General features: G+C 29.8%; 1 protein-coding gene across 2 annotated transcripts; it reads right to left on the reverse strand.

Moving 5' to 3' along the window:
• Positions 1–2,422: 2,422 nt before the first annotated feature.
• Positions 2,423–6,790, reverse strand: LOC102592738 (fatty acyl-CoA reductase 2-like). 2 transcript variants are annotated; one of them, XM_006341183.2, is made up of 9 exons: positions 6,577–6,790; positions 6,108–6,211; positions 5,618–5,817; positions 5,396–5,496; positions 4,719–4,932; positions 4,461–4,622; positions 3,971–4,052; positions 3,093–3,481; positions 2,423–2,677 (listed from the first exon to the last, which is right to left on the reverse strand). In XM_006341183.2, the coding sequence occupies exons 1-9, from the start codon at positions 6,782–6,784 to the stop codon at positions 2,512–2,514; spliced, it is 1,626 nt and encodes a 541-aa protein (XP_006341245.2). In that variant the 5' UTR covers positions 6,785–6,790; the 3' UTR covers positions 2,423–2,511. The 2 variants fall into 2 exon arrangements, with proteins under 2 accessions (XP_006341245.2, XP_015161493.1); XM_015306007.1 differs by lacking the exon at positions 3,093–3,481 and having other exon boundaries at positions 2,538–2,677.
• Between the last annotated feature and the right edge of the window lie 9,190 nt (positions 6,791–15,980).

A 15,980-nucleotide genomic window follows, 5' to 3' on the forward strand; every position in this document is an offset into this window, starting at 1 on the left:
CGTTTGGCCATAGATTTCTAAATATTCTTGGCAAATATTATTTGGGTGAAAATTTGGGTGAAATTTCACCATGTGTTTGGCCATAGTATTTGGAAAATATATTTCACTTTTTTAGAAAAATATGATTTATATACATAAGTTTTAAAAACTATCAAAATTAACCATAAGTTTGTATTACAAGTCAATTGAATCTTCGTTGCAACAATAACAAATAGTGTCCATGACACTAGAGCAATGTGGTAGTTTGGAGTGAGTGCAACAAGCAACATTCCATACATCGTGAAGTAGACAAATCACATGCATGACTTTGTTACCCTGAGCCGATTGTTTATCATTTTCATCAACAACCATATCATCATTTAATATTCACTGAATATTTCATCACTACTTTGGTATTCACGTGAAAAATTATGTAATACGACACAAACAACTACTATAGAGGGTGTTTTTGTAAAAGATAAAAGTTTGGGGTAACATTTCAATTTTCAAAAGATCCTAAATAATGAGATTTGGCCCAAATACTAGAAAAAACTAGTATTTGAGATATTTGCCAAATAATGGCAAATTGTATGGACAAACACTATTTGCCAATTTTTTTCCCAAATATTATTTAGGAAATCTATGGCCAAACGGGCCCTTAGTTTAGACTATTCTTTAAAAAAAAAGTATATAAAATTGCTTAAAGTTAGTTTATTAATTGGATTAAATGTACTAATTATATGGTGTTGGCTAACGGCCTACGTGCCACTAATTAATCATGTTTTTTAAAAAATAAAATTTCCTTATGAATTTCCCAAAACTCCTTTAAAATATTAGTTTTATTTTTGTACTCATATATCTAGGAATTGAAGAAGAAAATTGTCGTTATTTTGTCGTGATCTATAATCCTTACCCTTAAATATAAGGATTTTTTAATTTGCACCTACTACTCATTTAATAAAAATATGTGAACAGCGTAAGCTTAGATAACTTTTGCCTCACTTGATATAAGTTTGTAGAAATTAAGTTTTGTCTTTTATTATATCATTTGTGGGTTCTAAAATTACATTTTTATATCGCTTGATGTTAAATTTAGGTCTCAGGCCTAACTCACACCCCAAAAGCTAGCTCAAAGGGAGGAGGATTGCCCAAGCCTTATAAGGAGTCCACCCATCTCATTAACCACCGATGTGGGACTTTTGTCATTCTTTAACATCTTTTATTATATCATTTGTGGGTTCTAAAATTACATTTTTATATCGCTTGATGTTAAATTTAGGTCTCAGGCCTAACTCACACCCCAAAAGCTAGCTCAAAGGGAGGAGGATTGCCCAAGCCTTATAAGGAGTCCACCCATCTCATTAACCACCGATGTGGGACTTTTGTCATTTTTTAACACTTGACATAAGCTTCGTAGGAATTAAATTATAAGGTATGATCTAACTTGTTATTTTTCTCTTGAGTCGAGAGTTTATTCAGAAACAAACTTTCTACTCTGAGATAGAGGTAAGGTTTGTATACACTACCCTCTCAGACTTCATTTTGTAGAGCAATACTAGGTATATAGCATTGTTGTTGTTATTATTGTAATGCTAAAGCACACGAAACCAATAAAATTTAAATTTTGAATCTGTCCCTCTATCTATCGAAGTAGATGGACATTCAATACCAATACCACATAAATTTTATGATAAAGTGACAGTTTCTATTTCCAGCATTTTTGTCAAAGCCACATAGGCTGACAAAAGCTAATTAATTCAAGGTTGCTGTATCTGTTTTTTTGCTGTCCATTAAGGCTTTTAAGGAAGTAGGAGTAGGTCCACAAACATTAAAATTAATTTTTTCAATTCAAAATAAGTGATATTTTAAGATTTTTGATATTCTCAATAAGAAAATAAGTTAATTATTAGTTATAAATATTATTTGATTAAGAGTCGAGAGTCTATCGAAAATAAATTTTCTAGCCTATAAAGATAGGAGTAAAGTCTACCTACATCATACCCTTTTTAGATCTCACTAATGAGGATATATTGAATATATTGTTGTTGTTGTTAACCTATTGGTCGATCTTTTATAAAGTAAAAAGTGTTAAATAAAGATATTTGACCAAACTTTTGGTGAAGAAATAAGTGTTTTTGAGTAATAATAAAAGTTTTTCTTTTTCAACTTTTAATAAGACGTCGAATTTTGTTTAATCATCTTAGGGAGAACGGTCAAATATGCCGGAAAACTACGCAAAAGGTTCATATTTTTTCGTTATGACTTAATTGTGAGATATGTGATATCATGTTAAGTTGATTCTATGATTTAAAATAAAGGTGAATTTAGCTCATTTTAGTAACGACAATGATATATCTGATATCAATTACTAACAGATGAAAAATTAATACCATTTCACATAGTTCAGAAACAAATTTAACCTCAACTATTAACCATTTCACAATCATATCAAATCATTTTATAGAATAAAAAACACACAATACAACCATTTCACACAATTGATATCATTTCACATAATTCTATTTCTTGCCTTCAAATACATAATTTTTTGCCTTCAAATACATGTTTTCTCACACCAGAAATATGAATTCCTATTAAATAATCTTTCCAATTTATGTTTGATGCATCAATCTCAAAGTTTTTTCTCTCTTCTTCAGACATTTCTTCCATTAAAATCCTCATATTGCCAGTGTGAAACCTTGCAAAAAATAAAAGAAGAAAAATTGATGAACACAAACAAAATTTACTCTTATTTGTGTGATGATATTTGACTGTCTACAAAATAAGAGCTTGTAATTTCGTAACGTGTTATGATATTTATATGGTTATAAAAGCTTGTCATATAGTTTAATTATTTTCATCTACACAAATGTTACCACTCTTTCAAATAAACTATAAGAAAAAGTGTCATGTAAAATAAAACAGACAAAATAAAAATTATACTCTTTCTCTATTTATATGTTGTGTAGTAGAAAATTCTCCTTATTTTCAAGATTACAAACTCAAATTTCACGAAATTTTTCTTATAACTATTGTTTGAGTGATCTAATAGTAAGAAATTATTTACACAGTCAACGCGTATAAATTAATAGTGAATAAAAAATGGTTCATACCTTCCTCTATAGAAACCATATGGTTCATAGCGCTTGCTAAAGTTGTTGAGAAATTCCACTTTCCTTTTAAATCTCATATGAATCTTCAACAACTCTTTTTCACTTAAATCTTGTACCTTATGCTGCTTGGATAGTACCTCCCAAATATAATTTGAGAAATCTGATATTTTATCAAAATATTTCATTTCCTTAACCTCAATTTTATCCCCTTTTGAGTTAACAAAAGGAAATAAAGTGAAATATTCATAGCAATAGTCAAAAATTTGATGTATTGCAAGAGGATTCACAAATGTTGTTGCTAAATGATACACATTTAATTGTGGACTTTGCAAATATCCATGCTTTGCAATAGCAGCCATTGTTGCATTTACAACTAGATCAACTGGAATCTAAATCAAGTAAAAAATTGGTCAGATTATACAAAATAATAATAATAATAATAATTGTTGGAAATATTAAGTAAATAAAAGTATGTTATGTACTAGTTTATGCCTTATTCATACCACTGTTGGCTTATGTGCTATGTCTAGCGGCTGATGAATTGGGTAAAAGTCTTGAGTTTTAGTCTCACTGTCGATCGTTAGTTTAAAAAAAATTCACAGTTCGGGAAATGAGAGGGAATTTCATCGAAGATATATAACTAAATGAATAAGAGTGTATCTTGTTTTATAGCTTAAGATTTTAAGTGAAATAGTCACACATTTTATATCATTGTATCACAATCGACAGAAATTAAGCATTTTGAGTCTCGCCAATAATTATTATTAAATTTTTTTTTAATGTACTTGACACATGAAAAAGAATCAAGACAGAACGTGAGGCAACGAGTCCAATCGCCACAAATTGACAAATAAAATGTAATGGAAACTTATACTTACCACATCCATAAGAGTATTTTGATCACAATATACTGCAGGAAGTTCCCCTTTTCCATATAGAAAAATTGAAGGGTCAATTACCCTAAGAGAGAGAGAGAGAAAAAGACAACATAGAAAGTAAGAAACAATATTAATTTGATTAGTGACAGAGTCAAAATTTCAACTAAGGGGTGTTAAAATATAAAAAAGTAAAATCGTGTAGAAGCCAAGCAATGTTAATATGTGATATATATATAATATAATATTTTTCTTTAGCTATATAGTGTAATTTTCCGACAAAGGGGTATTGGTTGACACCCCTCAAGTATATGTAGCTCCGCCACTAGGTGTGATACATATAATCTACCATAATAAAATATTAGTGACTGCTTTCACATCTCAAATCTGTGACATATAATATATCATAGGGATATAACTTTTCTGTTACTCCGAGACTGATCATAAGTATTATATGAACTAAACAAGAGAAATTTTAATACAATATTGTCACCTGTATCCTTGTATCCATCCTGGAAAAGGCTCTTTATAGCTACTTGTTATTATGGAGGGTCGAAGAATAAGTATTGGAATTTCATGTCTCATACTATTTATCATCATTTCACCAATTGCCTTTGTGAATGTATATGTATCTTGCCATCCATATAACTTTGCCCTATTTAATCAACAAACAATTAAGTATAATTTTTTTTTTAAAAAAAGAATTATTTTCTTATATCAATCAATATAATTATATAAAAAGAGAAAATACCTCTCAACTCCTAAATTCTTCATTATTTGCTCCAAACCAATATTATTTGTAATATTGTTCTTCAATTTTGAAACTAAGTCCATTTCATTGTCAACATGCAATGATGGAAAATTAGTAAAAGAAGAAATTGAAGTGATTTTTTCCTTTGTTATGCTTTCTCCCATGGTAAAAGGCTTCTCCAATATTAATCCTTCTCTTTCTCCATTAGCATATGCTTCAAGAAAATAAAAATCATATTTCAATATTGTAATTAAATAAATATCATATCTACAAAGATTTATATTATATGCACTAATAGTGTACATTTGGGGGTGATGCTCATGACATGATTTTCTCCATACCCAGGGCTTGAACCCGAGACCTCTGGTTAAGGATGAAGCACTCCCACCAGTGCACCACAACCCATGTTGATTTTTGGAACTTAAAACTTTCTCTAGAAAGAGTATATTATTTGCCGAGAAATATAAAGATTTTTTACTCATCAGATTAAGTTGACCTACAATAACTCAGAGTTATAGATCTCCATATCAAGACTGATCCTAGAAAAGAAAATCATAACCTACTAGAATCGATTAAGTTATGGTAATAGCGTAACATCTTGTTACATTATTAGTGTATATAACTTATACTCATATAAAAACATATGTTTTTTTATTGAAGAATATTCAAGTACATACCTGTGGAATAATGCATAAGAAGTTTAAGGTTCTTGCATTTTTTGGCAAACATCATGAGTTGATATGGACCATTCACATTAGCATCAAGAGCTAAATCATACCTTAAAAAAATAATCAAATGGTAATTATAAACTAATGACATAAAATTAAACTCACATAATCAAATCTAATTTAAATTGTATAACCTTAGTTGAATAATAATTTTTAGGAAAAAAAAAGAACCTCTCATCAAATGTGGTGTTTGCTGCTGAGTCAATGATCAAATCAATTTGTTGAGCAATTTGTTGAGAAGTAATAATATCCATACCAAGATTTGGCTCATATATATTTCCAACCACAGGAATTAATTTATTCAATATGAATGGCTTGTAATATTCACCATGCATTTCTTCTAGACATTTGAATAATTTTGACTCTATAATCTGATGATAATAAGAGAAACTATATATTAATAATTGTTTCATATTTATATATTTAACACTATATAAAAAAATAACTATAAAATTCATCATTAATCTATCGCTAAATAACTTGTAGCCTAATAGATAATTATTGTATACTATGTTGTTAGTCCATTGTATATCGCTAATCCATAGTTAAATAGGATTTTTTAATTATTTTTGTGGCATAAGCTGTCCTTTGCTATCCGTTTAAATAGAATTAACGACAAATTTTGTTGTTTTATATTACAACATATATAGTGTATACATACTTCACTTTTTAATCTGTTAAATGCAGCTCCTTTATCCTTTGCTCTGATGAGGATGTAGATCTTGTTTATTTTTGGTGTTGTTCTCAACATCTTTTCAATAAGAGCTGCAAAAATATTTTATATTATCAGTTCACTTAAAAAATAATTACAGATAAAAGTGATACATATTACATCCAGTGAAAATTGCATTGATGATACCAAAAATATTTCTTATAGTATTAGTGTATATATATATAAAAAAAAAAAAAAAAACTCAAAATTTAAAAATATTGTGAAAAGGCTAGGTAAGAAAGTTAAAGCAAGAAGTTTGATATATTATTATCCTTATGAACCTTTTATATATCCTACACGAGTAGTATTCTACTTGCATATTGTATATGTAAGTATCAATGCTTAAATATTTTACAGTTCGAACTTGTGACGTGTAGATCATACAAAGACAATTTTACTGTTAATTAAATTATTGTACCTTTTGCAAGAAACCCTGTACCACCAGTGACAAGAATGTTCTTCCCTTCAAAAAACTCAACAATACCTATACCATTATTGGCCTTTTGAGATATAATTTCTTTTTCATCATCCATAATTATGGATGGAGCATTAGTAAATGCTTTAAGTGAAATATGTTGATCATTTGGAGAAGAAAAAAATGAAGACAAACATGTTATATTTTTCATACTTCTTTTTTCATTTTTAAAGGATGGAACAATTTTATATTTATCAAACCTAGAAGAAAAAATATTTTTAGAAAATAATTTAGTTGGCGATTCCCTTGTATACAGGGGAAAAGTGTTTTTTGAGAGAAGCATTATATTGGCAATTGGCACAAAAAATAAAAGAGAAGTTGTGGGATAGGAGATAAAATAATCTTCTCTATTTATAGAGCAAGCTAGGGAGTGTAAACTAGCAATAAATTAAAATGTTTTGTGTGTATGTGTCATTTACAATAAAAGCTATAACAACTACCACATGATGAGTATCAGTAATATTGTAGACCATATCTTTTTATTTTTTATTTTTAGTTTAATTTTTTATTATTATTTTAAAATTGTGTTTTGTGACGATCTTATCTAAAAATTTAAAATATTCAATAAAACATGCTTTAAATTACTTGAGAATTTCTTCAACACGATTCTTTGACTCATCGAAATTTTTATCGAAATCACATATTTTTGATAGATGCATTCCGAAGAAAAACTTTTACACCTTACTATTATCTTTGAAATAAGAAATAAGATAATTTTTTATATTTGAATCTTTTGTTTTTCAACATAAATATACAATGGCCAAACCCATCGGTGGCCCCCTAAAGTTGGCACGAAATTTCACTTAGACACCTCAATTGAACGATGTTCATTTTACACACCTCATGTAGGATCCCGTTGTGTCATTTTGACACTTTTTTGACAATCCGCTAAAATTACATTGTGCGTGTAACACACTCGCGAATAATGTAATATAATGGCTAATTAAGGAAAGACACGTGACATTTAAGTACAAAATAATACTTTAAAAATAGGAAAAATTAATTTTCAGCCAAAAATAATAAATAAAAGCATTTAGTTTCTAAAACCCCACCAAACCATCCCACCCCTTCTTCCACATTCTTCCAAACTTTTCTGGCGTCTCCTCTTTACCCCTAATTTCTTCTTTTACTTTTTTTCTTTTTGGGTTTTTTATTAAATTCAGATTTCCATTTTTTTTTTGTAGATTTAATTTGTATGTTATCAATTTCATGCTTTTTAATTGTGATCTAATATTACAATGCCTCCAAAAGGAATAAAATTATACAAGGAGCACAAATACGAATGCTATGTATTATTTGTACGTTGTAGTCCCTCCCGTTTAGAATGAATATCTGCATATATGAACTTGATGGGTGTGATAGATATACAATGGTGTGTAGCACTGAACTTGAAAGATAGCAATAAAAGTTGTAATTGTTGGATCTAAAGAATAAGAATGAGAAGATGACGATGATTGTGGTGATTTTCGAAACTGAAAAAATTAATTTGATTGTATTAATAGCGATGGTGATTGGATGGTGTGTGGTGGAGTTGAGAATGAAGAAGAAGAATAGTTTTGACCTTTTAAATATTATTTTTTTGGCCTGAAAAAGAGCCCCTTCACGCGCTGATTTTGGGTTCATTACACTTACCATGTCATGTCAGCGAAAAGTATCAAAATGACACAGTGAAATCCTACTTGAGGTGTCTAAAATGAACATTAGCTAGTTGAGGTGTCTAAGTGAAATTGTGTGCCAATAGGGGGCTACCGATGAATTTGGCCATATACAATGTAATAATAGAATGTAACACTATAACAAAAGAAATATTTAGTGACAGTAACACAAAAAAATTAACGGCAATTGAGTTAATGTCATTACATCCAAAGTCATTAAAAATATTTATCAGCAATTATATAGAGTGCTGAACTTACATAAATCTCACTAGTTTAGGAGCTAATTACTTAGATACACTCTAGTTTGCAATATTACATATCTTACAAGATTTTGGTGCGTCCAGATACATTCCAATACATGTATCTGGAATGCATGAGGTCAAATTTAGGTGTAATTTATTCTAGATATATTGTATTTGGTACCCTAGATACATGTGAATCACTCCACTCCAGAGCCATACAAATATAGATTTAACCAATTTGATGAATTACACCTAAAGGTTGACATCAAACTAGTGCTAGTTGATGAGAGTTACTTCGGAAACAAAAAAGTAAAGTCAAATTTCTCTGGGGTATTATCTCAATTCCAATAAAATGCAATCGAGTAAAGTATGACTTGGCGATCAGACGATATATGGATAGGACTTATAACGGGGTCTCGAAAAATAAGTAATTTCTGCTGGGCCTTGATCCCCTTTTTAGGTTCATTAGGCTTCTTATTAGTTGATATATATATATAATGACCCGAAAGGTCATTTTTGAAAATCTTTGTAAAATTCATTTTACCCTTCTCGATAGTTGCCCTAGTTATTTTGGATCAGTTTGAAAAGTTGGTTAGAGAATTTTGAATTACTCGTTTAGCTACAATTTTTAATCAAGGGATAAATTTTGAATATTTAATTTTAGTAAGTGGTTAATGAGTTAAACCAATATTTTATTTAATACCCTTGACCCATATAAAAGAATAAATTAATAGTAAATTGAGATTACAACGTTTGAATCATAAACTCCATAAAGACTTCTACGGTTGGGAGCGCAAATACGCAGAGAGGAGACGATTCCTCCCTATATGATTTTTTGGGTAAGAAACGCTAATGATAAACCTTATTTATACCTATGTTAATCTCTTGCCATTGTATAAAATAATAAATTGTTGGTTTGTAAACTTAATGTCATAAATTATTATATATGTGAGTATTCCTTTAGGGTTAGGAGACAAGAAATTGAGGAAGTCATCATTGAATAATGACAAACTATTAAAGAGGTATATAATAATCAAGTTTGGAAGTATTCTATTGATTTTAAAGAATGAAATTTGTAAAGGACAAAGAGGTGTCACCGTATTTATTGTGGGTATTGCAATTTTCTCTCTATTATATTTATTTCGAACGAAAACAGGGAACAACGAGGTTACGTATTTAATTAGTGAACTTTTATGGTGGGTTATAATATTGTTTTTCTTAAAATTATTGTAGTCGAGATGTGGATTGAAATTTTAATCTTAGAGTATATTTACGGTATGGAAGAAAGATTGAGATATATAATGAAGTATTAAGTATATTATATTACATGAATACCATTCAAATTATGATATTGCGAAAATTGGATTTAACTCTAGATTTGGAATTTGAAAATATGAGAGTTGACATGTTAATTGACATCAAACTTAGGAACTTGATTATAAATTGAGTGAGTTTTGGGTCTAGGCTAGACCTATAGTAATGTGGGTGTTGTTAGTTTCGAAATCTTACTGTGATTATTAATGTGAATAGATTGCTTTGAGTTGGAAGTACAACTAAAAGGGAAGACTCAGGTCCCGGAGTGATTGTTCGATTATTTGAGGCAAGTGGATTTCTAAACCCTTATTAAGTCTATGGAATTCGTGTATTTCCTTGTAATATGTGTTTGGGGGGAATGAGACTTGGTGATGGGTGGACTTGTCCACATTGATTAATTCTAATGATGAAAAAGGGGTAATAAAGGCAATGTGATAATTGTTTGTGCGTGATGTGTTGAGAATTGATAATGGTTTGAAAGACTTGTTGAATCATTGTTGATGTTGTATCATGATTGTGTTGTGGAGAATTGTGCAATGTTATGAAAATGGTCATCTCTTAATTATTTGTGTGAACATGTCATTTGCATTGTTCTGAGACATGGTTGTGACAAGTGTTACGTGAATTGAGAAAGAATAAGAAATTAAGGAGGATGTACCATTTCGAGGGACGTATCGCGCGCCGCAATGGATACTATTTTTCGAGGGACGTATCGCGTGCTGCGATGGTTACTATTATCGAGGGTCGCATCGCACGCCGCAATGGATGCATGGACATATATGTCCCCCATGGGTATTGGACTGAGAGACAGCGGGTGTGTATCATTAGGTCAAACATACATCACTATACTTGACATTGCATTCCATTGCATTGCACATATTTATCATTAGTGAACCTGATATTGTGTTTTGTTGATCTTGCGAGTGCCTTTCTGTGGAACTTTGATTGATGAATATTGAGCTTGTTCTTGAGAATATGTAGTTGTTAGAATGTTGTTGTTGAGATATGTGCTTGTAAATAGTGAATTGTTAGGTTGGGCTGGTCTTATACAGGTTGTAGTTCTGGAGGTTCGGTTGGTGTGTAAGGAGTACCCATATTGTATCCCCTTAGCTTGTGTTTAGAGGTTTACTTGCTGAGTACCGTGTGGTTTGGTACTCACCCTTTGCTTCTACAATTTTTGTAGGTTACGAACCTGGATTTTGTGGTACTTGTCATTCTCTTCTTTTCCGAGACTTCTTGGAGATTTGTGAGGTAGCTGTTTATCATCTTAGCGGACCTTCTTACTCCTATTTATGATCTTGTTCTATTCTAGAGACAAGGTCATTTGAGACTTGTGTTTTTCTTTTGAATCAATTGTAATACATTTAGATGCTTGTACACATGACAACCAGATTTTGGGCGTATTTTTGAGTTGATTATAAAATTTCTGCATTTTGTTGTAATGGTTGAGTTTTAGGCTGACTTGTCTTGGTGGGATAAGACGAGTGTCATCACGTCCATTTTTTGGTCGTGACAAAATAGTGTTGCATGTATCTGGAATGTATTGGAATCTTGCTTGCCTCTCTCCCTATTTTTGTGTATCTGATACATGTATAATGTAAGATACGTAATATTTTAAAAATATTGATAATAATAATAATATATATGATAATGAAGTATGTCTAATTATGTAGTATTTTCTTCTATACTTATTATCGTCGTAACCAATTGCGTAATTTTTTTATTATTATAGTATAAATAGACATAGAGGCAGATATATACAAGTATATCATAAATATATATATTATGAATTCATCATGGACAAGCTAAGGTTAATAGTTAATACTGAATACTTGTGTTCGCCCATAATTCATAACTATGAATGAATATTATATTTTAGATAAATAATTGGCTATAAAGACGATGGGTTCATAACTACTATTTTTATAACAGAATACTTATCAACCAACTATAGAACAAGTGCTATGCCTAATTTAATGCAAAATAAATAAAAACACCAATAAAAAATGTTTCTATAATTAATAAAGGTATGCTGTTGGGTTGAGTGGTAGATGCATATGATCAAATTGGGAAAAACAAAATTACTCCCTCTGTCCCTATTTACTTGTCAACTTTTGAATTGACACACTTATTAAGAAAATAATTAATGACATAGTAAGTTTACCATTTTATCCTTATTAATTATGAAGTGGATGAAAAGTTCTACATTTTTCAAAGTAAGTAGTCATTTAATTGAGGGTATAATAATATGTAAAAAAAAATTGTCCTTTCTTGATATATCAAAATGGACAAGTAATTAGGGACAACTATAAAATGAAAAGTGGACAAGTAATTAGGGATAGAGGGAATAATATTTTAGAAAATGATTATAATTCATAATAATGATAAGTTAAAAATTAAGTGATAAATTATTTTTTGGTTACTAAATATAGACAAGTAAAAAGTAGACATCTTTTTTTAGTATACAGAATAAGTAAAAGAAAATAAGGTTAGTGGAAAGAAAAATAAGAAAAAGAATGACAAGATGGAGAATTGAATCCTCACAAACAAAACGAAAGTTCAAGTAACCAATTGACTCAACGATTATTTTTTTTTGTAAAAAAAAATAAATTAAGAGGAAAAATATTTTATTTTGAAAAGAAGCATATTTGGTAATTTCCAAAAATCGAAAGTCTTGGGATATGATCCAAAATGATCTCTTACATTTCTAAAAAAGGAAAGTAATAAAATCTTTTGTTTTGGTTGTGTATATGTCATCATTTATAATCAAAGCTATAACAACTACCACAAGATGATATCAGTAATAGTGTTGACCATATCTTTTATTTTGTTTGACATTTGTTTAATTTACTTTTTAGGTGGTGTGATTATTAATTAAAGCTATGACGATCTCGTTCAATGTTTTAAAAGACTATGTGGAAATTCGTTTTGGGGCTCGTTTTGAGATGGGGATCTAGCAAAATGCTGAGACTCAAGTATGGGGTTTAGTTATGTAAGACTTACGTCCTAAGTGTCCACCTGTATGCCTTAAGCATGTCCAATGCCTACTGCTTGGGGTTCGCTAACAGAGCTTACACAATTTTATGTGTTAATATCTTTAGTTAACATTGTTGACCCTCATAAATCTTGAATAAATGAATGATATTTATAATTTGGGTAAAAGGACAAATATACCCCCGAACTATCCTAAATGGTATGTAGATACCCTCCGTCATACTTTTGGGACATAGGTGCCCCTACCGTCCAAAAACTAGAGCATATATGCCCTTCACTCTAACGGAAGACTAAATAGGGACACGTGACACAATCTTATCCGTCGATCCGATATTTAATAAATGTTGGATTGGTGGATAAGATTATGACACGTATATGTCCGTTAGTATAAAGGGTATATATGCTTAGTTTTTGGACGGCGGGGGCACCAATGTCCCAAGAGTTTGACAGAGGATATCTGCATATCATTTACGGTATATTTGTCCCTTTTCCCTTATAATTTTTTAATGTGTAGAGATAAGAAGATTGAGAGTAACTCAAATAACCAATTGTAGTATCACATCTTTTTACTATTTGGTAACACTGTGAAGGTGATTATATATTACGTAACATTTCTTTTAAAAATCCATACCTAAATTTTACCTTTTTTTTTACTTATCATTGGTCTTCATATGATTTGTCATTCAAAATTATCATATTTTATTTGATTATTAAGTGGTAAATATTTAAACTTACTAGTTGTCTTATGTTCTTTCATATATATTCCAGATCAACCATCAAATGACACAACCTAGAGAGCAATTAAAGAGTTCTGCTTCTGTAGCTTACATGACTAGAACAACTTTCACTTCCAATCTTCAATATCACCTCTCAATTAAATGCTTGGCATTAGGACACTTGTGGTGTTGGTCTTATTATCAACTATTGGTACAATATCAACTGATGAAAAAGCTTCTTTATTTTATATTAATCAGTCTTCGAAATGAAAACTGAAAGATTAACAAATGTAAGATTGTGAAATTCATTAGTAATATTTTTCTAAGGCTTGTTTTAAACTGCAAGTCCCAATCAAACGATTAAAACGGAAAAGTATCTTTGAAAACTACACATATATCTTGCCATTTGGACATGGAAAGTAGCGATCGGGAGATCAATTCATTTAGTCGATTAAAAAGGGATGATAAATTTACTTTCTTTGAATTGTTTGAGTAACTTAGAAATGGCCAAAAGTTGCAGCAATACAATTGAACAACAGGCTTTAATAATTAAAAAAATCCCCATTTATCAAAAAGAGAGAATTAAAATGAAATATCCGAATTGCCCCTTTTAGCAGTGAACTTTCTGTTAGTTTTTTTTGGATCTGTTAGTTGAAGGATTAAAATCACTCACTTGATATAATTGAAGGTTAATAGTGTTAAGTTAGATAACACAAGGACAAAAATAAGAATATAGCCTTAACACATGGACTAAAAGTGCCGTTTTCCCTTTATTGATTATTTTCTTTTTTGGGGGAGGGTAAATTGTATAGTATGATAAAAAAAATATTTTAGAAGTAATGATTTTTTTATTATTAGAAAAGTTAGATTATTTATACTTGTATAATCATGTTAAAAGTTTTATTTTCTATGAGTTTCCTTAATCATGTTTGTAACTATTTCAAATTATTGATGTATTTTCATAATTTTATGTTATTATATTATTATACTATATTGTAAATTAAAATTTTAAAGATACATTACGCCCACATCTCGAGGCTTACACCTCACCCTATACTAAATAAAACACTCCGCCCTTTAAAACACTGATCTCATCTAAAAAATTCATCATTAAGAAAGGAAATTTTCAATGGAGGTTTAGTCATAAATTTATTAACGTCTGGCTTTGTTAATATATTTTTTTTGACAAATTACATTGGAGATTTTTATTATTGTAAAAAATAGTGTTTAAACTGTCAAATAAGGATCTGATTCTCTTTTATGACATTCACATGGGACAAGAAATTCTACTCACATCGGGAATAATTAGGAGTAGGGGTGTTCATGGTTTGGATAAAAACCGATCCAAACTGAAAAACTAAATCAAACCGATTAAATGAACCGATTTAATTTGGGTTTTGGTTTGGTTTTAGATTGTTAAGAACCGATAGTATTTGGTTTGGTTATGGTTTTGTTCGAAAAAAATCGAAGAAATAACCGAACCGAACCAACAAGTTATATACATAAATTTTATTATTATACATACATAATATATTATATTCATAAACAATTTTAAAGATTTTATATATGTTTCATCAAAATTTATTTTTATAATTTACTTATGAAAGAAAAAATGTCCAAGGTGAGAACATTTTTCTTATTGGTTTCATGTATATGAGTGTCTATGGAAATTTTTTGTGGGACTGAAAATGTCATTGTCTCTTCCTTCTATGCCAAAATAGTGAATTTTGAAGTTTTATTCAGTAAATTCAATGATCGAAAGTTCTTAACCGAATAACCGAACCAAACCAAAACCGAAAACAACCAAACCGATAAATGTATATTATATTTGGTTTGGTTTTGATAATTTTAAAACCGATTAAGTTTGTTTGGTTTTGGTTTTGACCAATAACCGACCCAAACCAAACCGTGAACACCCCTAATTAGGAGTATTAAATGGGCGGGTTGGGTTGAAATAGAAATTGGGTTGGGTTCTAACCCACTCTAGTTTACTTTGACCTCAAATGGGTTGGGCTTCAATGGGCTAAAAAATGGGTTGGGTCTTAACCCGCCCAATTTGACCCGCTCAATCTCAATAATTTTAATATATTGTTATTTAAGTTTTATAACTACAATTTGAATTTCAACAAGAAAATTTAAAAAAAGAAGTTACAAATGGAACATCCATTAAATCAATGTAAATAAAGAGTCTTAAAATTGATTGAAATTGGAGATTAAATTGAACTCGATTGAAGATTCTCTTAAAATGGGTTAGAATTTCAATGGATTGAGATTGAACCCAATTCATATTATCTTGAGTCCAACAATTAAAATTCTGAGCGAATCGAACGGATTAGGGCTCATTTTTAATACCTCTATGTTTATGACATGAGTACAATCAAATAATAGTATCTATTATTACAATATAAAGAATTAATTTATCCTAT

This window comes from Solanum tuberosum, unplaced genomic scaffold (genome assembly GCF_000226075.1).
Source record: "Solanum tuberosum cultivar DM 1-3 516 R44 unplaced genomic scaffold, SolTub_3.0 scf00021, whole genome shotgun sequence".
In the NCBI taxonomy this organism is placed as follows: Eukaryota; Viridiplantae; Streptophyta; class Magnoliopsida; order Solanales; family Solanaceae; genus Solanum; species Solanum tuberosum.

Coding starts and splice junctions, on each gene's coding strand:
- LOC102592738 (XM_006341183.2), bottom strand. CDS start 6,784: ATGAAAAATATAACATGTTTGTCTTCATTTTTTTCTTCTCCAAATGAT. Junction 4,623..4,718: donor AAGAATTTAGGAGTTGAGAG/GTATTTTCTCTT, acceptor TTGATTAAATAG/GGCAAAGTTATATGGATGGC. Junction 3,482..3,970: donor AAAATACTCTTATGGATGTG/GTAAGTATAAGT, acceptor TACTTGATTTAG/ATTCCAGTTGATCTAGTTGT.